This window comes from Petaurus breviceps, unplaced genomic scaffold (assembly GCF_028583685.1).
Source record: "Petaurus breviceps papuanus isolate PSGF00001 unplaced genomic scaffold, PetGlider_PUasm1.0 154, whole genome shotgun sequence".
Classification (NCBI taxonomy): domain Eukaryota; kingdom Metazoa; phylum Chordata; class Mammalia; order Diprotodontia; family Petauridae; genus Petaurus; species Petaurus breviceps.
This window is the reverse complement of record NW_027185715.1, coordinates 911,075-938,917: the sequence shown is the minus strand read 5'-3', so window position 1 is coordinate 938,917 and position 27,843 is coordinate 911,075. Positions and strand designations below refer to the sequence as shown.

Below are 27,843 nucleotides of genomic sequence, written 5' to 3'. Positions count from 1 at the left end.
CCCCCTCCCTCCCTCCCTCCCTCCCTCCCTCCGCCTCCTTCTCCGGCGGTGTCTCCGGCTCCTCGGGCTCTCCCCCGCCGGCCATGTTGGCTCCGCTCAGGCCCCACGGTTGAGCCGCGTCCCCGCCCCTGCCGTCCCTTTCCTCAGAGAGCGGCCCCAGTGCCCGACGCCCGGCCATGTGAACGCCCGCCCCCGGCCCTCCGGGGAGACGCGAGCCGGGCGCCCGGCTGGAGGACCCAGCCGTCGCCTCAGGTACGGGGGAGGAGCGCTCGGGGCGGAGGGGGCACCGCCACCCCCCCACCCCCGCGGGCCCGGCCGCGCGCTCCCCGCCCCGGGGGGGGGGGGGGGGCCCCCCCTCATGGGCCGGGCCCCGGGCGGCCCCTCACGAGGAGCCCCGGGCCGGGGGCTTTCCTGGAGGCTCCACTTGAGTCTCGGGGATCCGAGTGGGTTTCCCGCCCCGCCCCCCATGGGGAATCCCTGAGTATTTGGGGGGGGGACAGCGCGCGCGAGGGGGATTCCCCGGGATGGGGGAGGGAAGAACTCCTCTTTGAGGGTGTTGCGCGGAGGGGGGCCGGGAGGGCACCCCGTCTAACTTGGGTGGTCTTTGTGTGCGGGTCGGTATCAGCCAGGCACCCCCTGTCCCGGGATGGGGGCGGGCGGAATCGGGGCTGCACTTTCTTAGGGCGGGGGGGGGGGGGGGCGCCTAGAGAGAAATAATTCGTGGTGTGGCGTTGGAGAGGTGTCCCCAGTCCCTGGTGATAGCAGGGGTAACCCTGTTTCCCGAGGAGTCGAGATTTCTGGAGAGCCTGAGGGGTGGGGGGTCCCCCTTCACTCTGGAGTTTGTTGGGATGGGGGGGGGATGAGCCGCTGCCACCTCCCTCTGTATACAAACAACCCCTCCCCCAGCCTCCCGGCAGGAAGTGCTCTGGAAATGGCAGCTGTGCCTCCGCTCCCTCGTCTCTTGTTTTGAAATGTCCCTTTTAATCAGATTTGGTTTCATTTTCTGGGCCTGGGCGGCAGGCCCGGGCCCTGTCCAGCCCACCATGTGGCCTGAGAGTCCTTGCCCCCCCCCCCCCCCCTTCTGGCTCAGCAGTGGGCTCCCCTGTCCCCGGGCTCCCCCCGGGATTTTTCTGTTACCGCCTTTCGGTTTTTTTTTTTTCTTTTTTTTTTTTTTGGAAGCGCTTGGGCTATGAAAAAAGCCGACTCGGTCATCCCCTGATGGGAGCTTCCTGTACTTTCATCGTGACTGATAATGGTCTTTATATTTAGGGCATTTGAGCATCTTCCCTTTTCTCTCTTTTGATCTTCTGGACCCCGGGGGAGAGAGGGGCTGGGATGGACTCCCCACGGTGAGGTGGGGTGCGAGAGTTAGAAATTGAGCAACTTCATGTTGAATGGAATTTAATTTCTTTGGGAAAGGAGTGTTTAAGAATCGTGGAAAGTCAGGCTTTGATCCTCTCAGCCTTCATCCAGACCAGAGGTCAGCCTCTGTTGGTGCCAGTTAGATATCTTAGATGGGAGGACAGAAGGGAGCCATTTTCACCCTTCTGCAAACCTAACTAATTAGGATTACAAAGGCGAGGATCATATGACACTCCTTCCCATAAAGCACATCTTTCTGTGTGTCTCTATTGGATTGCTATAAGTTCTTGGTCTCCCCGCCCCCCCCCCCCCTCCCCCAAGCCATGTGCCCTGGTCCTTTGCTTAGTCAAGAAGTGGCTAAAAAAATAGGTTAGTCCCAAGATTCTCAGATGGGTAGGATCTGGTGATGGGGAGAATTAGGTTCCAATCCTCTACAAGATCTGGCAAGCTGCTGCTTTTACAGTTGCTTCTCCTGGTATTTAAGACATCACCCCAGTCTTTATTTCCCTTAACCTCCCCACATAGAGGCAGGTACCCTGGAGATAATACTGAATGAAATGAAGAAGATTGGCTCTGAGAGGGAGATGGGGGGGGGATGTGCATTTGTTTGGCAAGTAGCATAACTCCTCTAAAATAACAGCATTCCGGTTGATATTAGGCTTCTTTGATTTCTGACATTCTGGGAACTATAAATTCAGTCTTTCTTGAGCTGTTTTCTTCTTTCAAATGCCTTCCCTTTTGCTTGACTGGCTTTCCCCCCTTACCCCCTGATTTTTATGTGCATAACTAGGGAATTCCTTCTTAATAGCTTTGTTGTGATTATTGCTGTTTTCAGTGTTGATTATTATTTCCCCTTTCTTGGTCTTAAGCCCTTCTCCTCAGCCTATGCTGGATTTCCTAGGTTGGTACTTGATTCTTTAGGAACCTGTTTGTTAGAGGGTGTTTATTGGGGGGAGGGGGGATTATTGATGGTTTTCGGAGGTTTTTCTATAGGAGTAGAGAAGGCAAAAGAAAGACTTTTTTTCTGTGAATTCTTTAGAAAAGCTTGAATCTGATGCTGGTAAAGTAGATAATGATTCTGTATGAGATTGTATTAATTTTAGAGTGAAGCAGAGAAGGGGCAATTTCTATGTTCAGAAATTCCAAGTCTTGGTATTTATAGAAATGAGGAGCTCTCCATTTGCCCTTTTCATGAGAGACATTTCTTCACCATTTCGGTGCCTTTCTTAGTGTTCCAAAGGTCTTAGATTTAAATCCCAGAACTCATCTATCAACCCAGAGCTGAATAGCAGTTTCTGCTATAATATTCCTGCAGGTTATCATCCAGTGGAGACCAAAGGTACTTAGGGCTTACAGCCTCTGGAAGCAGCTGATTTCACTTTAGGATAGCTCTCCTTGTTAGAAATGTGGAGTCAAGGCATTATGTTATAGTGAAAACAAGACTGAATCTAGAGTGGATCAGGCTGGCAGGGGTTTAAATTCCATCTGCCTCTTTACATGTGTCATCTTGGGCAAATCATTTAACCTCTCTGGGCCTCAGTTTCCTTCTTTGTAAAAGGATGGGTTGTGCCCTTCTAGCCCCAAATCTGTAATCTTGGGAGCCTGAGTAAAAATCTGCATCTTTCTTACTCCTGCCCATTGTTCTAGACCTTATTCTTCTTCTAAATATCTGAAGACAGATCTCCTCTAAGACTTCCTTTTCTATCCTAAACATTTGTTGTTGTTGAGTCATGTCAGTTGTGTCTGACTCCCTATGACCCGGATTGGGGTTTTCTTGGCATAGGTACTGGAGTGGTTTGTATTTCCTTCTATAGCTCTTTGTACAGATGAGAAAACTGGGGCAAACAGGGTTAAGTGACTTGCCCAGGGTCACATAGCTAATGAGTGTCTAAGGCCAGATTTGAACTTGGTTCCTCCTGACCCCAGGTCTGGTGCTCTGTCTAACTGCCTCCATCCTAAAAATGGCTGATTCCTTTAGCAGATTCACATTATGCTATGGTCCCATCCTCTCTTTAATTCTGAACAGTTTTAAATTATTTTTAACCTCTCAATGAAACTGAGCCACAAAGGTACTAAATTGGCCAGAGAGTCAGTACCCTCCATTGTTTTCTCCTGTGGTCTCATGGTGAGCTGTAGACTGTGGAGATATAAAATCCAGTGTCTTTGGTTTTGTGTCACTGTTTTTTGATCCTTTTGTGACCTCCAAAGAGTCGAACTGTAATTCCTAAGCAGTTTGGAGGACCTAACTTTCAAGAGAGAATATGGCTCTTCTCCTATTACCTTGGGAAGAGTGTATGGAACAGTATCCCTGTTCTATCGCTGGCCTTGTATTTCCTTTATAACCTTTTCCTTTTTATAACCTTTTGTATTTCCCTGCCCAAACAGTCTGTGGTTCTATGACTTGGAGATGAAATACCCAGTTCCGAGTTGTCCTCCCCAGCCAGCCCCAGGGCATATGACCTTGGGCATGTCATTGAACCTTTTTGGACCTTGATTTCTTCATCAGTAAAATGAAAGGGTTGCTCTCAGACCCCTTCTAGCTCTCAGTCTATAATCTCTTGTTCATATGTCCTCAGTTCATAGCCCAGGATATAGTATACAGGAAAGAACTTTTTAAAAAAATCTCAATCGGTATATAAATAGTTGTAACTACAGAATCTATAGGAGACTAAAACAGCAGAAACCTTTTCCTAGAAGAGGCCAGCTGAAGTTCTGTTCAATCACTTGACAGTAAAAACCTGCATTGGATTAGTTTTATTCATCCCCTCCAGTTTGGGGGAATAATGACTAGAGATGGTTTTTTTAGTCAAAAGATAATTCAACCTTAACCCCAGACTTATCAGAAGACAACAGTGGGATGTGGGTTGTTCGGCTCTGGTGCAGCAGAGAGAGGCAGAAGCATGTGAGTCTAAATCCTATCCCTGGGCATCTGTAAGTAAGGTCTTGTTTGATCAGTTTCACAACCCAAATGTTAGGAGCTTAAGTTAGAAGTGTTTAGCTTTGATTAATCATTAATTAATTAATATCATAAACCACAGTTATTAAGTGGTGTGCTTAGGAGGGAGTCTCCAGTACTTGGACAGCACCATTCGAGGGTCATCCTGATGCAGTTATGACTATAGGAGGGTGCATAAATTGACCCTCTGGGGTGACTTATTTACCAAGTGCAATAGTGAAGCCCAGGTTAAGCTCATATTTGATTCTTGTTTTCTCTAGGAATGAGGATGCTGCTTATTTGGTCAATACTTTTATTTTTTTGCTTTGAGCATGTATTTTTTCAGACTACTCCCTGGTTTTTAATGTCACGTGCTAGGTTCCAGCTAGCTTGCTTAGAACTTGGCGGTGTTGTTTGCTTTTCTTTTTCAAAGATTTTTCATCTTTAAAGAGCAAGGTTTGAGTTTTGGAAGCTTTGGGTATAACTAGAGAAAATCCATGCCCACAGTAGTAGGTGAGTAGGTTGTTGATGAGAAGGAACTTAGTTTAGAGGCAAATTGCTTTTTGTCTGCACCTATATAGTCACCGGGGTCTCTAGGCTTTGGCACTTTGCTTAGGGAGTTCCTTTAGTACAAACTGTTTCTTCTTCCCCTCACCTTCTTTAAAAAGAAAAGCTTGGGGGGGGGGGGGTAGCTAGGTGGCAAAGTGAATAGAGCACCGCCCCCGAAGTCAGGAGGACCTGAGTTCAAATCCAGACTCAGACATCTAACACTTAGTAGCCGTGTGACCTTGGGCAAGTCACTTAACCTCCATTGCCTCGCCTTTCCCCCTCCAAAAAGACAACAAAACAAAAACAAACAAACCAAAACCAAAAGCTCACCTTTTGTTTTCAATCAATCCCAAAATATTTAAATACCTACTCTCTGCCAGGTACTGTGTTAAGTGATGGGGAAACAGGCAAAAGATAGTCCTTGTCCTCTGGGAACTCATGGTCTAATGGGGGAGACAATATGGGAACAAATAAGTGTAAACAAGCTATATACAGGATAAATAGAGGGAAGGCACTGGAATTAAGAGGGGTTGGGAAAGGCTTCCTGTACTAGATGGAATTTTAGTTAGGATTTGCTAGGGGATTGGGACTGGGTAAAGAGAACACACTTAAATGAGATTGGCACACACTATACACTGTGCCTAAATCAGAGTCAGGGAGGGAGCAGGCCTTGTATTCTGCTGGGGCCCAGAGCTGAGGGGAGACTGGTCTGTCTGCGGGGGGGAAAGCACATCGAGCCCTTTGGTAGTTTGGAAGGCTGCAGCTGTGAGGAATTGAGCCCGGGAAAGGGTTTCTAGACAGAAAAGTCAAAGCAGTCTTTAGTGCTTTAGGAACTATGCATGGGAGCTCGACATCTACAGGGGTTTCTCTCCTATCCAGTTGCAGGGCATGGGGTAGGGGGACGGCAGCAGGGCGAAGCTTGTGGCACAGTTGTTCTATACTCATCTCTGATAGGCCAGCGAAGTCCAGTTTTAGTATTAAGATGTGGCAGCTGAAGCAGGAGGGATATGGAGATCATTACGCAGTGTTGACCAAGGTTGCCTGTAGTTTAAAATTTTAGTAACTCAACATGCTTTTTTTTTTGCTTTTTGTAGGGGGCAGGTAGGGCATTTGGGGTTAAGTGACTTGCCCAAGGTCACACGGCTAGCTTTGTGTTAAGTGTCTGAGATCAGATTTGAACTCAGGTCCTCCTGACTCCAGGGCCAGTGCTCTATTCTCTGTGCCATCTAGTTGCTCAAGAAGGGAAACTTCTAATCTCTGTAACTAATAAAGATGATCCCATTGATCTAATTTGGGGATTTACTGAAGAAAAGGGAAGCACTTTTAGTGCCTCAGACTCTAGCACTGTGATCCTGAGCAAGTCATTTAACCTGCTTGCCTCAGTTTCTTCGGTGATGAAATGGGAATATCACTAGCACCTACCTCTCAGTGTTGTGAGGATCAAATGAGATGTTTCTTTTAAGTGCTGAGCACAGTGCCTGGCCCATAGTAGGTGTTATGTCAATGCTGCTGCTGTGTTGTTATTATTGGAAGAGCCCTGGAAGACCTGAGTGTCAGCGCTGGTCATGCTAGGTAGCTGAGGAACTTGTGTTGAAGTCTGAAGATTTCTTTCAGCATTTTGTACGTTGATAGCCTTTTCATCTTAATATTCTAACATTGGCCATCCGAGCAGTGGCCCTTTTGAGAAGAAGACAGGCTTTTCAGGGCTTTGGTTGGTTCTTTTCTGTTTTGTTTTAGGGGGCAGTGTTCTTTAACTCTTGGAAGTGAAACTTATTGCCCTCTTAAACGACCAACCCATTTGCATAGGACTCAGTACTGGCAGGGTGCTTACCTAGTTTCACTTCCTGGTCATGAGAACTTTTCTTTCTGCAGGATGCTTTTCTGAAAGTTTGGGCATTGACTGATTTCTGCATTCATTTGGCTGTGATCCCGCTAGTACAAAGGGAGATGCCCTCCCTACTTTATTTTCTTTTTTACTCTACCCATTTCTCAGTCAACACCCCTGATCTCCAACCTCTCTTCCCCCTCTCCTTTTCCCGCCAATTACATACTGATTCTAAAGAGGAAGACAGAAATTACTTTCAGGCTTTTGTTGTGAAAATCATCTTGGATGGGGTTGTTGATACTAAGTAGCTTTTGTATCTCTATATTCTGGGTACCATTAGTGTAGTCTGAAGCTTGAGAGTTATAAAGGAGGACTTGGCTAAGGGGACTCCACCCCCTCTTTGGTTGGGAGGTCTGTTTACAGTCACATTGATGGTATTTCAGATTAATAGGATAGCCTTTCAGACCTAACATCACATCTGTCATTGTCTACACAACACAGTATAGAAGTGGTCAGTATGTAGTGAGAGAATTTTAAATTCCTAAAAAAAAAAAAATCTCCTTAATGTAATGATGGTCATAATGAACTGTTCAGAGAAGCTGGGGGTGGGGACTGTCCAGCTCCAGGCCACCAAATAATTTCCTATCCTTTTTTTAATCTGATTTCTATGAGCAGCTGCTCATATTTTTTTTTTAATGTTTAATTTATGTGACAGGAAATGCTGTGCCCTCCCAGAGCAGCAGGAAGAGAAGGTCACTAGTTTCTTGGGGATTTGGATAGGGGAATGGGAAAGTGAACTGTTGCCGGTCAGTGAAGAAGTATTGTGTATACTTGGTTGAGATCAGAGATGTGTAGGAGAGTCAGAGAAATATGGTTTATAAAGTTGGTTAAGAAAAGTTGATGGGATTCATTTTCAGCAGTTCACATCTCTGGTTCCTGCCTTTGGAGTCTCCAACTCTTGAAATGGACTTCCTGAATTCTGTAGCAGAATGGTACAGGCTTTGAGAAGCAGCCCTGCTCTGGAGCTTGGCTATAATAAAACTAGATCCAAATACAATTCCATCTAGCTTTTGAGTTCTTCTGGTGTTCACCCTATCTGCTGAGGGACAGGTAATACAGGAATGATCAAGGATTACAAGGGATAGCTTAAAAATCACTAGTCTTACTTGTTGACACATTTAGGAGCTTGACTGGACAAACCTGTGTCTTCAGTGTTCTGGGCTCCTTTGCTTTAGTTATGGTTTTGGTTTGATTTGTCCTGAGGACTATTCCTTCCATTAGTAGGATGGGTGTTCCCTCCCCATTCACTTACTGTGCCAGTGCCAATAGAGATTGGATCAGTGTGTCAGAGCAAGCTGGCTTTAATAGCAGCTGTTTCCAGTCAAATGCCTGCCTTCCTCCCAGTCTTCTTTGTTCTTTTCTAACCTTTAAACCTCTCTCCCATTTCCTTCCTATTTCCTCTTTCCTCCCTCTGTTCTCTTTTTCTTCTGGATTTCCATTAGAATTAAATTTATTCTTTTCATTTTTCATTGAAGTCCTCCAAAGTCTTGACCAATTGGAGGAGGGAATCCTGGGTTCCCAAAGACTTTACTAGTGGAGTGGAAGCTAGGGCACTTCTCTCAGGCTGCAGGCTGGGGTACGGCTGCCTATGAATGAGCTGGAGGCAGATGGGAAATGCATTATCAGGCCAGAGAAACTCATGAATGCTATGGACTAGAAGGGCTTTTTCAGACTGTATCTGTGAAGGGCAAATGGACACCAGTAAAACAACAGACTAATGAAGTATTAAAATAACATTTTCAGAATCCTTGCTTTCCCATGTTTTCTATCTCATTCTTTTTAAGAAAAAGATACTGTTACGGTGGATGATTGGATAAAAAGACCCTTTTCTCTGCCACAAACCTACCTATAGCACTTACGAGTTTTTCAGCTACCCCCTTTCTGTGCCTCTAAAGCTGTCATATACCATGGACATCTAAGAATGGTGTTCTTCATTATGTCTTCTCATGTCACTTTTTTCTACTTTGGACATCCTTCTCTACCATGGTCTTGGAGGGCAGGCTACTTTCCTAGGGTAGGAAATCTTCCGGTGAGAATGGAGTATGAGGGAAGCAGCCCCTGAACTAAGACATCAGAAGACCGGAGTTAGAGTCCAAAGCACTTCAGAGTCTAGACCTCTGAGCCTTAGGTAAATGAGAGGGTTAGACTAGATGTATGGAAGGGTTCTTCCAGGTATAAAAGTCTCATCGATCTAGAATTGGCTTTTCCCGCCTGATTCGAATCTTCTAAAATACCAGCTAATTGATTGTTCCCTTTTCATGTTTCTGATCTAACAGTTTGGTACTGGTTTCTCACCTGGAACATCTGGGATTGTGGGCAAGATAACCAATAAAGCTGTTTTAGCCAAAGTTGGTATTCTAACATACACGGTCATCTGTCAGATTATCTAATCTTCTTTAAAACTGCAATCAAACCCTGCCCCCCCCCCCCAAAAAAAAAAAAAAAAAAAAAAAAAATCAACATCATCCCAGGTTGTATCTGTGGCTCTGCTCTTTGCCCTTCAACTGAAAAGGGAAGTGGGGTATATGTATATGAATGTGTATGAAGCAGATCCCTGAGACAGAGTGTGAGCTAGGCTTAGTGCTAGGAGGGGTCTTCCCCTATTCTGGCATCCCCAAGCAGAGCTGGCCTTTGGAGATTGTTTCTGACAGGGCTTAAACTGGTGATGATGGAGGGAGAGGGAGGAGTACGCCTCCCCCCTCCTTTGACAGTGCTGAAGTGGGAGGCAAGTGAGTATACTGTCGATGGAGGGAGGTTTCCTACCCAGGAAGTATGTAGGTGGCAGATTCCAGGTGACATGACTTTGTTTAACCTCCAGTATTTTTTTTCTTTTCCCCTCCCACAGAAATGGAGGCAAACGACCATTTTAACTTTACTGGCCTTCCCCCTGCACCTGCTGCCTCAGGACTGAAACCCTCCCCCTCCTCAGGGGAGGGCCTCTACACTAACGGGTCTCCCATGAACTTCTCTCAGCAAGGGAAAAGTGAGTGTGAGGGTGAGATTGCCTGGGCAGGGGAGGGCCTTCATTCCTTCAGAGCAAATGACGGGAGATTTGTTTCCTCTTCAATACTAGATGTACGCTCATGAACCCCCTCTAAGAGGAAAGGGGTCCACCAGTCGAGCTCTAGCTGCTAGGAAGAAATCCGGCATCTAAGAAGGGGAGGAGGGCTGGGCCTGGGGGGAGCATAGCAGGGGCCTATCTGAGCTCTGTGATTTGCCTGAGGTTCAGCAGGAAGCAGGCTGGAGAAGGCTTCCTCGTTTTTCCATCTCAGGCTGTTCTTATGGTGCCTCTTTGGAGGCTTTGCTTCTTCTCAGAAGCCAAGGAGGGGCATAGCGCTACTTTCCCTGGGACTCTTACTAGTTGCTATGATTCTGGATAGGTCACTTCGCTCTTTGTTTCCTGCTCTTGGTCCTGAGGGGGTTGGAATTTAGGGCCTCTAAGGGACAGGTATATAAGGGAGGGTATAGAGACAAGCCTTGGACACCTTTTTTTTGATGGCAGCTGGGATAGAAGAGGTGAGTTTCTCGGTTCTCCCCAGCTTGTCTGACCCACACGGAGAAGAAGTGGAAGCTGTGAGCTCTGGGATCCATCTCAAACCCCGCGAAGGTTTCCGTATTCAGCTGGTGCCTCATTAGGGAGTAGATACTTCCCAGTGGAAGTCTTACTGCTAGGATCAGGTCTTTGCCTGAATTTGACTGCTCAGCTGCTCTGCACCACAGCCCTGCTAAGAGCCTCTAATCCTCCTCGGATCCAGGCACATGGGACTTGGAGGCAGAGAGAAGACCTTGTGCTTCTTCTGGAAGTCCAGGGATCCTGGTGCCCATCTTCTCATCCTCCCCTCCACGGGAGGGGTCTTTGGGCAGAATTTCTGGCAGGGCTGGAGCATATGCCTCTTAGGCTCTTGTGTCCTTGTTGAAGGGCCTCTCACCTGCCTGTCTTGGTGCCTCTTCTCTCCCTCCCCGCCAGCTCCTGGGCTGCCAGCTTTCCTGCCTGTTGGCAGTGAGAGCTGGAGTCTGCATCACTGGTCACGAAGATTCCCCCCTCCTCCCCCTGCACATTCCCCTCCAGTGGCTGTGAGGAGGGGCTAAGCCCAGCCCCCTGAGCTGGGATCTTGTCGCTGGGGTGACTGAAAAAGCTATTCTTAGCCTGGATCTGCATGTGCTGCTGAGGTGGAGCCTGTCCCTACTGGCTGCTCGGCTGCTCCTGCCAGGCGGGAGGGGGAGGGATGAACAATCCAGCCCGGGGAGGAGAGAAGTGAGCTCAGCAGTGATTCTAAGGGCCTGCAGTGGACTCCACATGGCCCTGTGGTGACTGCTGGGTTCTTCTGGGGATGAGGAGAAATAGAGGTCACTGTGGGGAGTCTTGTAGCCTTATATTAAAAAATAGAGTGCCAAACACACAGAGCAGCCAGCTTCTTTCTGGTGGCTCCCACGGGAAGCTGCGAGCTCCCCCCCCTCCTTCCCCGTGCTTTCCCGAACACAGCACCCTCAGCAGTAGTTGCTATGCTTACAGCCTGGAGTATCTGGGTATGGCGTTCCCTGGAGACAAGGCCAAATATAGCAGAGGGGAAATCCCCCCTTCCTGTCTCCCCTCCCCTTAGGCAGTGTTCTCAGTGTGGGGCTCTTTTGGCAGGCACATCTTAGTGAGAGATAACTGACGCCTCTCTTTTCCCTCCTCTCATAGGTTTGAATGGTGACGTGAATGTTAATGGCTTATCTACTGTATCTCACACTACTTCAGGGATTTTGAACTCTGCTCCCCACTCCTCTGGCACTTCACACCTCCATCACCCTAATGTGGCCTATGACTGTCTCTGGAACTATCCGCAATATCCACCTGCCAGTACTGGCAGCAACCTTAAAGATCCACCCCTTCTCTCCCAGTTCTCAGGCCACAGACAATATCCACTCAACGGCACCATTGGGGGCAGCCGGCAGGCCTCGCCCCCAAGTCAAAACACTAACCTGCGGGCTGGTAACCAAGAGTTCTGGGCCAATGGCACCCAGAGTCCCATGGGACTCAATTTTGACTCACAGGAACTATATGACTCTTTCCCTGATCAGAATTTTGAGGTGATATCCAATGGACCCCCTGGCTTCTTCACCTCCTCACCACCCTCTCCTATGCTGGGCTCCAGTGTCCAGACTTTTGCACCTTCCCAGGATCCCGAAAGTGGTGAACACCCTGGCGAGGCAGCTGATAAAGAGCTAGCCCCCATTGTGGCAGAGAATGGCACTGGTTTGGTGGGTAGCCTGGAGCTGGAAGGAGAACAGCCAGGTACGGGGCTGGGCTGGAAGGGCCAGGGAAGGGAGGGAGAGAAGCAGGGCTTTGGGGCTGTGGCCTGTTCCTGAGGCAAGAAGAACCCGTCTTTCCCGCTCTGCAGTGGAGGCTGATTTGCATGTTGGTGATCAGCAGAGCCAAGCGGCTGGTGTTCTTGTGGCAGTAGCGGCTGCTCAAGAGTAGGAGGTCGAATTAATTCAAGCTCACGAGGAGCCGGCAGCCTGGGCAGGGCAGGTGGGCAAGCCAGGAACCACCACTCTTTTCCCCCACCCCTCCCACCCCAAGAATCCTTGCAGGTGCCTTCATCAGAAAGCCAAGGAGGGGGTTTGGCATGTGGCACTGAAGAGGGCGAGAGAGCATCCCAGGAGCACAGGTCATAGGGCCAGCCAGGCAATCCTCCTGAAGGTGGTCATCTTGCCTTCCCAGTGTCTGCCAAGCCTCTGTGATCGGCTGGCATGCAGGGGAGAGAGAGGAGCAGCCCAGAGCTCAGTGTTGGGCTTGTTTGCTTTTCTCCATCCCATCTGTCGTTTTTCACTGGGTATATGTGTACACATGAGGTAACCCGTCCTTCCTACCATGTCCTCCACTCTTGCCATAATACCAACCTGGCTTACCCTTGGCTCTTCCCAGCTGCTAGGTGCTAAAGTGATTCTCTTCAGAACCAAGGCACTGCTTTCTCTGTCTCTTGTTCCTTCTAGATGAAAAGCTCTTCTAAGAACATGAGAGTGAGGTCTGTCTCTGACCTCATTCTGCCCTGCCCTAGGTGAAGCTGTTGTCGGGCATCTCTGCTTGCCCAGAGTTAGGGACCTTTTGCTAAAGCTGTTCTGCCTGCTCCAGGTTGAGTGAGCTCATCCAAGGTTCTGACCTGGGCTTCTTTACCTTCTCCTGAACTCTCCTAGAATTGAAGATCTGTGACTATACCAGCTCAGCCCCTTCTGTGGAATCACTGCACCAAGAGGTCTCAGTCCTGGTCCCTGACCCTACCGTGAGCTGCCTGGATGACCCCTCACAGCTTCCAGAACAGTTGGAAGACTCGCCTATCCTTGACGAAGATCCATTGGAGCCCTTTGACTCACTGGCCCCAGGTGGGGTGGGAGGCTTGAGGCATTCATTCTATAACCACCTGCCTCCTGCTTGGGGAGAATGGACAGTCTGGGGGAAGCACAAGGAACTTTGAGGCCCCCAGTCTCACAATCATTGATAAATGATACCACTGTATAAAAATGACAGAGAAATATTTGGGTAGACCAGGCTTGAGCTGGCGTTGCTTATTTCCCAAGGGGCTTTCTGCCCTTCTTGGCTGAGGGTAAAAAAATGGAAGAGTCTGTTGGTCAGGGACCTTTTAACCTTGCTGGAAACTATCGGAAAGTAGCTGACTTCTTGTACTTGATAGAAGGGCAACATTCTGTTCTTTCTCTAAGGAGTCAAGGCTCCTTCAGACTCTGTCTAGACTGCTCTCCCTGTCCCATCCCCTCGATGGGTGAGCAATTCAGTACTGTTCTTTGGCTTGGAGCTGCCAGCTCTCTGGTCTCCCCTTACCCACACACCCCTGAATATCCAGTAGACTTGTCCTCTCATTTGATGTCAGAATCTTCACAGCCATGGCAGTTGGGATAGAAGGAGCGATCCCAGGCCCTGGGCCAGTTGTGTTTAAGTATCTTGTTATGCCCCCTCCCTTTTCTGTCAACAGAGCCAGGGAGTGGTGGGCTCTATGGGATGGATGACTCAGAGCTGGTGGCTGAAGAAGATAAGCTGCCCCTTGGAGACAGCCCTGACATCTCAGCCCTCGATTGCCCCTCCCTCAACAATTCCACCGCCTTCAGTCTCCTGGCAGACGACAGTCAGACTTCAACCTCAATCTTTGCCAGCCCCACCTCACCTCCTGTCCTAGGGGAGTCTGTCTTACAAGGTGTGTATCTGGGAGATTATTGAGTGGGAGAGTAAAGTGAGAACAAGAGAGGATGAGGCTATAAGGACTGATAAAGGCTGTGGGAAAATACCAAGGCTTTGATAAGCCTACTTGTTGGAAGGTAGAAACAGAGAGGGCATGGAGGCGGTTGTGGAAGCTGGATCTTCATGCATCCCTCCATTGCTCAGGGGAATCTAGGGATGTGTAGCTGTGATGTTAGCAAGGGGGAGAGGGATTTCAGGAGACCTGGTGGCTCCAGGTTAAATACTTCTGGAAGTCAAGCCAAAGAGCAGTTTGTCAAGTGCTTGTCGTGGGCCGGGCACCACGCTAAGCAGTGGGCCTCCAGGAGCCCCCAGTGACAGCGGCCATGTGCCCTTCATCCCCAGAAATGAAAGAGGAAGTAAGCTTACGGAGGAGCAGGTGGGGGATTTTGGTGGGAGTCCTTATCTGGCCTTTTCGGTTCTAGATGGCAGCTTCGAGCTGAATAATGGGAGCGATTCAGAGCAGGAAGCAGTGGAGACAGGCTCACCAGCTGTCTCCCCGGCCCTTGCCCAGCCAGCCCCAGATCAGCCATCCCCCGAGGACACAGACACAGACAGGAGCAGTGGTCCTGGGTGCCTCCCTGACCTCGGAGACAGGACTGAGGGAGGAGGTGGTGCTTCCGGCAACGGTAAGTGCCTCAGAGCCCACCATCCCATCCCATCTGGCCCTGAGCAGTCCTTCCTACCCCATGTGGCTGGCTGCCCGCTCCCACCTCTCCTTTCATTCATGTTTTGTATGAGAGTTTGAGGGCACCCTCAGAAATCATCCTTAGCTGAAGAAGAGGGTTGATGCCTTTCTTTTTTTTTATATCACAGTCACTCCTTTCTGCCCCAAGCGAGTTTCCTTGTAAGAAGGAAAAATAGGTAACAAAACCAGCTGCTGCAGCTCCCGCCTCATCTCTTCTGAGCTGAGGTGCTCATCTTAGAGGGAGGAGGTGACATGCCCAAGGTCACAGAAGTAGCGGACAGCTGGGGCTCCAACACAGCCTTCTTGACATTGAGCTGGGTATTCTCTCCCATACACTCATCTCACTGGTTTCCCTCCCTTGGGGTTTGCCCACTTTCCCCCTCAGGAGATGTCCTGCGGAGACGGATCGCCACCCCAGAAGAGGTGCAGTTTCCCCTTCAGCATGGGTAGGTGCACCAGTCTTTACTTTTGAAAAAACTCAAGAGGAGGGGGGCATTTTCAAAGCCTGGAACCTCCAGGCCAGATAGATTGGGGTGCGGTCAAGGCAGGTGTCTTACAACATTTTATTTTCTGCCATGAGAGAGGAGGTTTCCTGTGCCTTTCTCTGCCACTCTAACTTCCTTAGCACATGGTAGCCTGTCCTTCACCCCCACAGCTAGCTCTGCCCAAGGGGCTCCATTGCCTCCTCCCTCAGGCTCGGCAGGTGGCCCCAGATCTCTGAGTCATTCAGCTAGGTTGGGCTGGGGCAGCTTTGGGGGTGGAGTGGCAGCAGACGGGGAAATGTGGGTGGCTTGTTATAGAGTTGTGTGGAGGAGTAGGGGAAGGAACAGTTCCCCCTGGCCCTGTTTGGCCACTTTGGGGTCACCAAGCCTGTGCTATGGTTAAAAGTTTGGAAGATCTGGCAGTGATGCTTCTCAGAATGCAGAGCTCCTCACCAAGCCCTGTCCCCTGAGTCATCGCCTGGAGTCAGCAGTGAGCTTTCTCTCCTGCCCGGCGACGTCAGTGCCCTTTTCCCTTTCTCCTTTTTTTAAATTATGCCTCCAGTTTCCTTTCTAAATCCCAATGACTCTGACCTGTATGACACCAGGAAGGGCATTTGTAGAGCCTGAGTCTCAGCTGGCTGGCTGTGGAAGAGGGCATGTGAAGTCCCTCTTGGCTTGTGCTGTTGGAGTACTCTCCTTGTTAGCTGATGAGAGCGGGTCCTGCAAGTTCCTTTAGCATCTAACTAGTCCTGTAGTGGAGTGTTGGCATCGGAATCGTGAAGACGGCGATTCCGATTCCATCTCTGACCCTGGTGTGACATGAAGTCAGTCCTCAAGTTTTTCTGAAGCTCAGTGTCCTCATCTGTAAAGTGAGTGGGTGAAACTAGATGGGCTCTTGGGCTCTGTTCCCCATTGCCATTAGACAGTGTCACAGAGAGGCTGGCTCTTGGCTGCTGGGTGGATGGGGTGGGTAATATGGTGGTAGGAGCCATGTTCTTTCATAACAGATGGCGGAGAGAGGTGCGGATCAAGAAGGGCAGCCACCGGTGGCAGGGGGAGACGTGGTACTATGGCCCCTGTGGAAAGAGGATGAAACAGTTTCCAGAAGTGATTAAGGTAATGTAGTGGTCACTGGCTATTTTCTGGGCAGGTAGAAGTTCACCTAGATCTGTTATGGGAAAGATTTCCTGTCCTTCTGTTTTTATCTCTCCCCATCCCCTGCCCCCCCATGCATGTGTGCACATACACGCATACACACCCCCTGCCTCTTAGTCTGCCCTAGGGAATGTGGTATAGAGTCAGTTACTGGGGACCAGAGGAGACCTGATATCCTCAGAAATGTCTCATTCTCTTCCCAGTATCTGAGCCGAAATGTGGTACACCAGGTCCGCCGGGAGCATTTCAGTTTCAGCCCTAGGATGCCTGTTGGAGATTTCTATGAAGAACGGGACACCCCTGAGGTATAGTTATTTTTTTTTTAAAGCAATCGGGGTTAAGTTGCTCAAGGTTACACAGCCAGTTATTTCTGGGTGGGTGCTAAGTATCTGAGCCCGGACTTGATCCCAGGTCTCCCAACTTTGGGGCCGGCACTCTTACTCACTGCGCCACCTGGCCGCCCCAGCGAGGTATAGTTCTTAGTGCACTTAAGTTGGCCCACAGCCTTGTTCAGCCAGGCTTGAAGGGTCTGTGGATTTGGAATGGTGAGATCAAAGGGCCACGTCTTCAGCATGAATGTCATGCCTGGTCCTTTCCCTCCCTCCAACTCATGATTTCAGTCCAGCTGTTCTTCTACTCCAGGGCTTGAAATGGGTACAGCTCTCAGTGGAGGAGATACCATCCCGCATCCAGGCCATCACTGGCAAGCGAGGTCGTCCCCGAAACACTGAGAAGGCCAAAGCTAAGGAAATGCCCAAAGTAAAACGAGGACGTGGGCGGCCGCCCAAAGTCAAAATCACCGAACTTTTGAGCAGGACAGATGCCAGACTCCTGAAGAGGCTCGAAGCTCCAGGTAAGAGTGGTCACACCCTCCTCTTCCATTGGGGCCAGACAGCTTTGTCAGCACTCCCGAGGTACTTCTCAATGTCTGGGGTTTCCAGGGAGCTTGTGGGGCAGATGTCTCTACCTTCTGCCCTGCTTATGGTTTGACTATTTCTGAAAAGGAACTTCCTGCCTCACCTGTCCAGGAAATTCATATGCTATTGCCATTTTCCTGGGCTGCTAACTTAAACTTGACCCCACTCATAGGTACTGGCCTTCCCAAAGAAAACTCATCAAGATTCTTGAAATAGAGAGTTTTAGTGAGCCTTAAGAGGTGATAACTGGATTTTTATTCAATGTCTTATATAAATTTTTAATTTGTGCCTGGGAGAAAACTTTATATCAAAAGTATATCTTCTAAGAGACTGCATGTACACTGTAGAAGAATTCCTGTTTTAGAAAACTTACCACGTTTTGGGGGGGAAATTTAGAACTATGAGTGGAGAAAAATGCAGCCCAACAACCTGAAGTTGCCCTTTTGGATAAAGGATGTAGCATAACTTCAGTTATGACTTGAAGCATATCAGGGTCACCTAAGTCTTTGGTGTTTGCCCCAAAGAGAACAGAGGGAAATACTTCCCTTGTCTTGACTTTCGGCTGCCCCTTTTCTTCCACAGGTTGCCCTACTTTAAGAGCCCTTCTTGCTAGGGAGATAAGATTCCTGGGCCTAGAGTCCAAAACCGACTTAAGTCACTTCATAGTTGTCTGAACCTGGACAAGTCACTTGCCTCTGTTTGCCTCATTTTCCTCATCTGTAAAATGGGGGTCGTAATTGCACCTATCTCCAAGGGTTGTTGTGAGAATCAAAGGAGATAATATTTATAAAGTGCTTTTCTGCATAGTAGGTGCTATGTAAATGCTCGTTCCCTCTCCCCATCTTCCCCTTCTTCCCAGCACAACACCAAACTGATCAGAGTCACAAAGATGGCTGCCTCTGAAGACCTTGGAGTTCTCTGACCTTCTCAGAAAGGTCTCCTTGTCTGCATTTTGTGGCTTCTTTTGAGAGCTCTGGGGACCCCTTTTAGTTGTGGAAAATCTCATCCCCAGGAGTAGATGGTTGGTCCTAAAGGACCAGTTCTCTCCACTTACCCTCTTTCCTTCCTGTCCTGGCATAGATGCCCCAAGTGATGGAGAAAAGGTTAAGATGAATAAGATCAAGAAGAAGATAAGAAGGAAGGTATGTTTTGGAAGGGAAAGGCCCCAGTCTGCATCTTTTGAGATCCTCCTCACCCTTCCTGCCCCGCACCCACCAGCACCCACCACTGTCGATTTTCTGTCACCCAAGAAGTTACACTAAGAGTTCTCCAGGGATCCCCCGTTCAGTCCTCTTCCTTTTTATTCATCATTAGTTAAAGCAGAGCTTGTGCAGCTTGACCGTCCAAGTCCTGTGCTGTGGCGGGGCCACATGATATGGGGTAGTGATTTCTAGGAGGGGGAGTTGGGTGACCTGTCATTCATTCCCCTTCCTCCACGTGTCTGTAGCTCAAGTAGAGATAGCAGAGACTTTACAAGAGACTCACTTTTTGTGTGTTTGCAGGCCAAAAACCAACGAAAACAAGAAGCCAAAAGCTCCAAGCAGAAGGAAATTAAGAAGAAATCCAAGGTAAGGGTGAGTCAGTGTACAGAGGGAGGAGACAGGAGTCCAGAAGGTTATTTGAGTGAGGAAGACCTTCTCTGACACTGCAAGGGTGGCTACTGCCCTCCAAGCCACCCAGGCTCCCCATCCAACAGCCACCCTCACCTCCTCACTCTCCTCCCCTCATCTCTGGGCCAAGCCCTGATTACCGTGCCCCCTGCTTGCCTCTGACACCACCTCTGGCCTGGTGCACTAGCTTGTTCCAGCCCCTCCTTCGCTCAGCTGCCAAAGGGATCTTCCTGAGGTCTGACCATGTGACCTCCCTGTTCACTCAGCCCTACTAGTGCCCTGTCATCTCCAAAGTCAAATATAAAATCTTCCGTTTGACTTTGAAGGCCTGTATCACCTGGCCCCTTCCTGCCTTTCTAGTCTTCTTTATACCCTACATCCACTGTGTACTTTACAGTCCAGTGACATTGACCTTGCTTTTTTCTTTTTTTTTGCTTGGGGTTAAGTGATTTGTCCAAGGTCACACAGCTAGTGAGTGTTAAGTGTCTGAGGTTGGATTTGAACTCAGATCCTCCTGACTGCAGGACCAGTGCTCTACTCACTGTACCACCTCGCCACCCCTGGCCTTGCTTTTTCCATGCAAGAAATTCCCATCCCCTGACTGAGGGCTTTTCCCCAGCTCTCCCCCACACTTGGAATGTCCTCCTCACCCCCGCTTTCTGGCTTCTTACAAGTCTCAGCTGACTTCCTGCCTTCTGCAAGAAGACTGTCCCAATCTTCCTCATTGCTAATGTGGAACTTCCTCTGCTAAAGATCTGTGATCTATCATCCGTGTGTGTGTATGTGTGATATGCCTGAGGTATACATGCATACACACACAAACGATATATGTGCACACATACATGTGTAACATATAATCTTGTTTGTACAGAGTTGTTTGCATGTTGTCTCCACATTACGGGCTCCTTGAGGGCAGGGCCTGGTCTTTTGCCTTTCTTTGTGTACTTAACATGGTGCCTCGGCACAGGAGGCAGCACAGGCATCTGAGTCTCATTGCTTTCTAGGCAAACCAGCCCTGAGTGTCTGGGCCAAGACGGCCACATTATCCATACGGCTCTTTCTTTTTGTCCCTGAATGTGTAGGCGGAGAAGGAGAAGGTAAAAGTCAAGGCGGATAAATTGAAAGAGAAAGTCAGGAAAGAGAAGGTTAGACCAAAGGAGAAGGAGGAGGCCAAAACGGCCTGCAAAGTGGACCGGGTGTCAGCCCCGCAGCGGCGCCTGGAGGAGCGCCAGCGCCAGCAGAGGATCCTGGAGGAGATGAAGAGGCCCGCGGAGGACATGTGCTTGGCTGACCACCAGGTGATTGTGGGGGGCCAGCCGTGCCGCTGCCGCGCTTCAGTACTGATGTCCCTCGTGCTTCACTTCTTTGCGACTCGCGGTCTTCATTTCTGAGCATTCCTTTTCAGTGGTCTTTGTTCTTGTTTACATTGTTGTGGTCAATGTGCAGGTTGGTTTTCTCGCCCTGTTTACTAGTCTTTGTATCTCTTCTTGTAGATAGGTCTTTCTGTGCGTCTGTTCTCATCATATTCATTTCTTATAGCACATTTGTGTTTCGTTACATTTGTGTTTGTTTGGCTGTTTCCCAATTAGTGTTCATTTACTTTGTTTCCAGTTCTTTGCTACCACAATGCTGTAGGTATTTTAGTGTGAGATGCGGCCTTTTCGTCATCGACCTCCTTGGGGTACCTGACTAGCACTGGAGTTTCTGGGTTGTGGACATTTTAGTCAATTTCTTGGCATAATTCCAGGTTAATTTCCAGAATGATTAGGCCAATATGCAATACTACCAACTCACATTAGGAACATCTTACCACATTTCCTTACAGAGACATTAAAATGCACGTGTGTGTGAATACATGTGTAAATCACTATCAGACATGACTATATACATATACAAAGAGGGCCAAGAAAAGCAGGCGTGCATATGAAAGAGTGAAGCTTTTCCAGCTGTCTCTGTCTTACTTAACGCTGCCCTGCATTATGAGCCCTTCGGAACTTGTCCTTTCCTGTGTACTTCTGTCAGATGTGTCATTGATGCTCTTCTTTTCCCCTCACTATCACACTTTGCGACTTTCTGTTTCCCCACCCTGCGAGAAAAGCCTTCCCTTGTTTGTAACAGGGGGAAATATAGTCAAACAAAACAAAAGTGTTGTTTCAGTAATGTCTGAAAGCGGATGTGGTGGTGTTTTTGGTGAAGGACAGCTGGAAGGAATCTCTTTCTCCTAGCTCTTATCTTCCTGGTCTCTTTGACAAGGGGCCTGTGCCCTTTGCCTTCCTTTTTACTTCCACAGCCCCTGCCTGATTTCTCAAGAATTCCTGGTCTGGTGTTACCCAGCAGTGCTTTCTCACACTGCCTGACTATTGTGGAGTTCCTGCACAGCTTTGGCAAAGTGCTGGGCTTGGATCCAGCCAAGGATGTGCCCAGCCTGGGAGCTCTGCAAGAGGGACTGCTGTGCCAAGGCGAGGCTTTGGGTGAAGTTCAGGACCTGTTGGTGAGGCTGCTTCGGGCTGCTCTCTGTGACCCTGGCCTGCCTGCCTACTGCCAGGTGAGGGCCTGTCATGTCAGGACGGGAGGATTGAGAGCTGGGGAGACTGGTTTCTCCCTGTTCACATTTCTCCTCATCCCATTTTCTTTTCTCCAGTCATTGAAGATCCTGGGAGAAAAGGTATCTGAGATCCCACTGACAAGAGACAATGTGTCAGAGATCCTCCGTTGTTTCCTCATGGCCTATGGGGCAGAACCAGCAGTGTGCGACAGCCTTCGCACCAAACCTTTCCAGGCACAGACACCCCAACAAAAGGCTTCAGTGCTGGCTTTCCTCGTCCATGAGCTCAATGGCTCCAACCTCATCATCAAGTAAGGAATCCTGGTCTGACCTTGGTGTCAGGAGGTGGAAGCTTCTGGGCAAAGCTGGCCATAGGCTGAGTCAGAGAGATGGACAGATGGGAGGATGAGCCCATCAGGGGCTATCATCTGCCTAAGGGCTTGGAGGGGCTCTCAGGCCATCTTAGTGAAATGACATCTCCACATTCTCCCCTGAGAGGAAACACTTCCACAGTTTCTGTTTCCCAGTCTGTCTTAGGTAGATGGCAGGATTCAGTTTGTCTGACATGAGATAGAGGCTCCTTCCCAGCCTTGCTCTCTTCCCCGTGAGCCCTTTCTCATACCTCATCTCTGTTCCCATACAGTGAGATTGATAAGACACTTGAGAACATGTCCAGCTACAGGAGGAACAAATGGATTGTGGAAGGCCGGCTTCGGAGGTAGGGGTAGAGCAGGTGGTGGGCCCTGGGGAGGGTCCTCTGGCTCCCAGGAGCCCTAGTGCTCTTCTCCTGGGGCTGAGTTGGTGGGGAGGAGGGCTGCGGCTTCTGCTCATGCTGCTAGGGTCAGTTTTCTTTATTACTCTTTCCCTTCTCCTTTCTGCACCCCAACTCCCACTCCCAGGCTGAAAACAGCTCTGGCTAAGAGAACCGGGAGGTCTGAGGCAGAGCTGCTGGGCTCGGAGGAGAGCTTGGGCCGCAGGCGGAGCTCCCGGATCCCGGAGGAGACGAGTGGCATGGAAGAAGAGGAAGAAGAAGAGGCCGCGGCAGCGTTAGCCTCCCAGGGACGGCGGAGCCGCCGAGATGAGGAGGTGCCCTTTTGGAGTGGGGAGGGGCGAGGCCATTCTGTGGGCTCTTCTCTTCTCAACTCACTCCTGACCAGCATCTTTATCTCTGCCCTCTCTTGCAGGGCGATGCCCAAGTCTTCAGTATTCCCGAGCTGGAGCGACAGATAGAAAAACTCACCAAGGTAATGGCACCCTTTCCCCAAGATTCCCGGATTGGGTGGAAGTGCTGAGGCCTGTTTTATGGCGGTATTGAGTGGCCTGTGCACAGCTAAGCTATGGCTTTGGGTCCTTCCTTCTCCAGCGCCAGCTGTTTTTCCGCAAGAAGTTACTCCACTCATCCCAGATGCTGAGGGCAGTTTCTCTGGGCCAGGATCGATATAGGCGGCGATACTGGGTGCTGCCATACTTGTCTGGGATCTTTGTGGAAGGGGCCGAGGAAGCCACAGGTTGGTACTTCATTCTTCCCATAATTGGTCCCTGAGGGTCTGGGCTGTGTGTGTATGTGGGTGCACATGTGTGTTCTCTCTAAACTGCTGTAACTGTCTTATGAAATTTTGGAAGAATGGAGAGAAGAGTCTACAACCTGAGGAAAAAATGGAGGGAGATGTTAATTTTCTATTTTGAACCTCTCATTTCTCTCCACAGCCTTGGAGGATGTGATAAAACAGGAAGCTGACTCCCCACAGGGGGCAGCTCCTCCAGCCCCCTCCATACCTCCTTCCTCGACAGTGAAGAGGGAATTGGCTGAAGGAAATGTCAAGACTTGGTCACCTTGTGCTCGGGCTAGGGGTAGGCCCAGAAAGACCAAGCCTGTCCCTGAGCAGCCTGAGATTCCCATTTCACCTGTGGCAAAGGAGGAGCACAAGTTTGGGCAGGCCCAGGAGCAGGCCCAAGCCCAACTCCAGGCCCAGGAGCAGGCCTTCAGTAGACTTCTAGAGCCGGAGGACTCCCCTATGTCCTTGGGCCAGAGCCAGCACGACCTCAGCCAGTCAGCCTTCCTCTCCTGGCTGAGTCAAACCCAGAGCCATGGGTCCTTGCTGAGCAGCTCTGTCCTCACACCTGACAGCAGCCCTGGCAAGCTAGAGCCTGGACCCCCAGTGTATCCTGAGGAACCCGAGTCCAGCCAGCCTCATCCCCCCACCCCCCGGGGCCCTTGGTTCAACCTGCTCCCTCGGACACCCTGTGATGCTGCTCCCTCAACATCCCCTTGTGCCTCAGAGGATGGTCCCCCCCCTGATCCACCAACACCACCTGCTTCCTCTCAGCCAGTAAGAACCACAGCTGAGCCTCTTCCACCTCCATCCCCCCATGCCCACCCCCCAGGAGGCTAGAGGGAGGGAGGGGTGATCTCCAAGTAGGTGGGTAGGTGGGTGTCTCAGCTTAGGACTAGACCTCTCCCCGACCTCTCCCCTTCCTCTCCCTTCCTCCTCTCCCCCACTACACCCCTTTTACCCTGACCTTCCAAATTTCTCCAAACAGATGAATGGACCCAGCCCTGCCAAACCTTGTTCCCCAAAGCCGCTCTCCTCCACCCCCTTGTCTGTCTCAGCTCCCAAGAGGTGGGCAGGTGGCCCTGGGAAAGGGCCCCAAAGTCCCGCAGGGCTCGGGCAGCCCAAGCGGAGGGGTCGGCCCCCTAGCAAGTTTTTCAAGCAGATGGAACAACGCTACATGACTCAGCTGACAGCCCAGCCCGTGCCTCCAGGTGAGCATCCCGATGAGGAAGCCAGTCACATGTGGCGTCTGCCCTCTCTTAGCCAGTGCCCTCATGCTCCCGATTCTCCCTGCAGAAATGTGCACGGGCTGGTGGTGGATCCGGGAACCAGAGGAGTTGGAGGCCACCCTGCGTGCTCTCCACCCCCGAGGCATCCGGGAGAAGGCCCTGCACAAGCACCTCAGCAAACACAGGGACTTCCTGAGGGAGGTCTGCCTGAGGCCCCCCACAGGTGAGTGGTGCCGGAAGGCCCCCAAGCTTCCCTGCCGGGCCCTGGGGCCAGCGTTCAGCAGAGGGAGGACCAGGGACATGGAGACGGGAGCTTGATGGTTGTCGCTGACCTGCCCTCTCCTTTTAGACCCCATCCTCAAGCCAACCTGGCTCCCCACCGTGTCTCAGCAAGAACTTCCACGCTGGTCCCCGGCTGAATGGACCTACGAGGCCGACCTGGCAATGCTGCAGTGCGTGGAGGAGCTGGAACAGCGGGTACTACTGGCCGATCTGCAGATCCGGGTATAATGGGGAGCCTTGGACCTTTGTGGGGGGAGGGCGAAGAAGCCAAGCAGGGATTTTCCACTTATATGATGAGGAAAATAATCTTCAGCCTTCCCTCACCCCTCAGGGAATTATGAAGATGAAATCAGATTAAATCTGAAGGTCTAATTCTGACGACTCTGCCAAGGTCTAAAGGGTCCACCTCTTCCAAGAGAGCCCCCACCTTCTCCCTTCCCTCTAACCTGCCTTCTCTCTGCCCCCAGGGCTGGACGTGTCCCAGCCCTGACTCTGCTAGAGAGGACCTGGCATACTGTGAGCATCTGCCTGACCCCCTTGAGGACATCACTGCCCGAGGCCGCGGGCGGGAGGGCCTGGCCCCTCCGCGGGAGGACACCAACCCCCTGGATTTGGCCGTCCTTCGGCTTGCAGCGCTAGAGCAGAATGTGGAGCGGAGGTACCTTCGAGAACCCCTTTGGCCACCCCATGAAGTTGTGCTAGAGAAGGCACTGCTGAGCCCTCCGGACTCCACTGCCCTGGGGACCACAGAGATGTGAGTAATGCTCTGATGTTGAAGAAGAAAAGTTGGGGGGAGCTGCCTCCCCCAGTGTACACTGTTTTTCCTTCTGGAGAAAAAAACTTCTTATTCCTTTCCATCTTCCCCCAACAAAAACCAGATGGCTCTTGCCCCTTTCTGTGGGGAGGAGGGAAGTCAGGAGCCCTGTTCTACCAGAGGCCATTTCCCCATTTCCCCCACTCTCCACCCAGAGCATATGAGATCACTCCTCGGATCCGGACCTGGAGGCAGACTCTGGAGCGTTGCCGGAGTGCTGCCCAGGTGTGTCTCTGCCTGGGTCAGCTAGAGAGATCCATCGCTTGGGAGAAGTCTGTCAACAAAGTGGTGAGACGCTAGAAGAAAGGCGTGGGGAGACTGGGGCTGGAAGGTGGGTGTGAGGAGGAACAGGCAGAGGCTGGGGCTCACCCTCTCCCCTCCTCTCACCATCAGACATGCCTGGTGTGCCGGAAGGGGGATAATGACGAATTCTTGCTGCTCTGTGACGGCTGTGACCGTGGCTGCCACATTTATTGCCACCGACCCAAGATGGACACTGTTCCAGAAGGGGACTGGTTTTGTGCTGTCTGTATGGCCCAGGTGAGGCCCTTGGTCCTTTCCCTGCTTCCATCTCAAACAGATCCTAAAGCGTCTGTTACTCCCCACAAGGGAGTGCTGGCAGAGCATTTTCAAAGGAAAGAGCATGTGGATTTGGGTCTTGCTAGGGGCCTAAGGCAAATGAAAATCATTTAGCTTCTTTTGTACCTTAATTTTCCTCATTTACAGTGGATGGCTTTACTACCTTACTCATTGGCTAGTTAGGTAAATCGATTCTGTTGAATTGAAACTGTTTTGAAAAGTTAAAACTCAGTATAGGAATTGTGATTATTCATTTATTTTTTTATTAAAGCAATTGGGGTTAAGTAACTTGCTCAAGGTTACACGGCTATTTATTTTGTGTGGGTGCCAAGTATCTGAGGCTGGAACCGATCCTGGGTCTCCCGATGCCCGAACCGGCGCTCTTACTGAGCCACCTGGCCGCCCCTGGAATTGTGATTATTGATAAGACGTGACTAGAATCCATAAATAAAAGGAATGGTGCTTCCCTTTCCCCTCCTCAGCAGGCAGAGGGAGAATTCCCTCAGAAGCCGGGCTTTCCAAAGCGGGGCCAGAAGCGGAAAGGTGGACCACTGGGCTTTTCCGAGCCTGAGAGCCGGCGACGACGACGTACTCGGGCTGTGTGCCGGGGCCAGGATGGGGCGGCCGTGTCCAGATACTCTGGGGAAGGGCTGTCCTCCTCCAAACGCCGCCGCCTTTCCATGAGGCACCACCATAGTGACCTCACTTTCTGCGAGTAAGTGATCCGGGTGATAGTGATGGGGTCGAGTAGAAGGAAGGGAAGATGGGGCATTTGGGACCCGAGGCCACAGGTGGCCCTCTAGGTCTTCAAGTGCAGCTCCCTCCATCAAAGGATTTGTTTTGTGAAGTTGGAATTCAGTCAGAGCCACACTAGAGGACCTAGAGGGCCTCCCGAAGCCTCGGGGCTGCAGGTAGTCAGGCTCAAGCCTGCATCTCTCTGGCTGTAGGATCATCTTGATGGAGATGGAGTCTCACGACTCAGCGTGGCCCTTCTTAGAACCCGTGAATCCCCGGTTGGTGAGTGGCTACAGACGCATCATCAAAAACCCCATGGATTTCTCCACCATGAGGGAACGGCTCCTTAGAGGCGGGTGAGCGGTCCTTTGCTCTCCTCAGATTTTTCATTGGTTTTCTTTTCTTCCATTCCATTCCATCTGATATTGTCTCCATTCCCACTCAGGTATTCTAATTCTGAGGAGTTTGCTGCTGATGCCCTTTTGGTCTTTGACAACTGCCAGACCTTTAATGAGGATGATTCCGAGGTGGGCAAGGCCGGGCACATCATGCGCCGCTTCTTTGAGAGCCGATGGGAGGAGTTTTATCAGGGAAAACAGGCCGATCTGTGAGGCGAGGTGGGAGGACTGGGGCAGGACACTACGTGCCTACTCCTCCCATTACCCCCACCTCCAAAACCCTGCCATTCTCGCCTGCTGATGCTGCCTGGGGTCTACACTCAAGAGTCAGACATGCCCTGATCTTGGACTCCACCTTTGGGCAGCTTCCTGTACCCTCATTCCCCAGCTTCCTCCCTTTTTCCTCTTCCTCTCCCCCTCAGATAAAGGGGTAGGGAAGGGGGTCTTCCTGGACTGAAAGCCAAAAAGAGAAAGAGAATTTTTTCCTTTCTGTTTTATTTTCTAATTAAAAAAAGGGAGGGTAGAAACACCTCCTTCACCCTTCCCCACCTTTCCTGCCCCAGCATTTTGGGGCTATTTAATGATAGCAATAGTTCTAGTGAATGTGTGAAACCAAGAAACACTCTGTACTGTGTGAGGACCCGTAGTAACGGCCAGTAAAGTGGACTTAACTCCCAAGTGTGTCAAGCCGGATACGGGGCCCTGGACATGCTGCTTCCACGTCCAGTCCTTCCCCCAGTCCTTTGCCCACTTCTCTAACACTTTTTCTTCCGATTTCTGCCTTCCTTCCCTCATCCAATAATATAAAACTATTGTGTACGGGTTCCTCCCCTTCCTTTCCCCAAATCCTTAAAAAAAAAAAAACAAAAAAACAAAACGAAAAAGATCTTTCAG

General features: G+C 50.3%; 1 protein-coding gene across 8 annotated transcripts in view; it reads left to right on the top strand.

Moving 5' to 3' along the window:
* The window catches only part of BAZ2A (bromodomain adjacent to zinc finger domain 2A), a 30,490-nt gene extending 2,657 nt beyond the window's left edge, over positions 1-27,833 (top strand). For 3 of the 8 annotated variants that reach the window (XM_069079678.1, XM_069079692.1, XM_069079685.1), the window contains 28 exons: positions 9,577-9,726; positions 11,416-12,009; positions 12,912-13,097; positions 13,703-13,921; positions 14,388-14,591; positions 15,036-15,096; positions 16,140-16,248; positions 16,491-16,592; positions 16,930-17,140; positions 18,285-18,346; positions 18,707-18,772; positions 19,897-20,112; positions 21,105-21,359; positions 21,456-21,670; positions 22,003-22,077; positions 22,259-22,445; positions 22,544-22,603; positions 22,723-22,867; positions 23,067-23,689; positions 23,901-24,123; positions 24,209-24,364; positions 24,491-24,645; positions 24,891-25,177; positions 25,393-25,525; positions 25,631-25,777; positions 26,299-26,531; positions 26,764-26,907; positions 26,997-27,833. In XM_069079678.1, the coding sequence (XP_068935779.1) occupies positions 9,579-9,726; positions 11,416-12,009; positions 12,912-13,097; positions 13,703-13,921; positions 14,388-14,591; positions 15,036-15,096; positions 16,140-16,248; positions 16,491-16,592; positions 16,930-17,140; positions 18,285-18,346; positions 18,707-18,772; positions 19,897-20,112; positions 21,105-21,359; positions 21,456-21,670; positions 22,003-22,077; positions 22,259-22,445; positions 22,544-22,603; positions 22,723-22,867; positions 23,067-23,689; positions 23,901-24,123; positions 24,209-24,364; positions 24,491-24,645; positions 24,891-25,177; positions 25,393-25,525; positions 25,631-25,777; positions 26,299-26,531; positions 26,764-26,907; positions 26,997-27,162 (5,382 nt within the window). In that variant the 5' untranslated portion in view covers positions 9,577-9,578 and the 3' untranslated portion in view covers positions 27,163-27,833. Of the gene's footprint in view, positions 1-56; positions 253-9,576; positions 9,727-11,415; positions 12,010-12,115; positions 12,247-12,911; positions 13,098-13,702; positions 13,922-14,387; positions 14,592-15,035; positions 15,097-16,139; positions 16,249-16,490; positions 16,593-16,929; positions 17,141-18,284; positions 18,347-18,706; positions 18,773-19,896; positions 20,113-21,104; positions 21,360-21,455; positions 21,671-22,002; positions 22,078-22,258; positions 22,446-22,543; positions 22,604-22,722; positions 22,868-23,066; positions 23,690-23,900; positions 24,124-24,208; positions 24,365-24,490; positions 24,646-24,890; positions 25,178-25,392; positions 25,526-25,630; positions 25,778-26,298; positions 26,532-26,763; positions 26,908-26,996 lie in introns of those variants that run through there. The other 5 variants (XM_069079694.1, XM_069079701.1, XM_069079717.1 and 2 more) reach the window with 5 other exon arrangements.
* Positions 27,834-27,843: the final 10 nt, after the last annotated feature.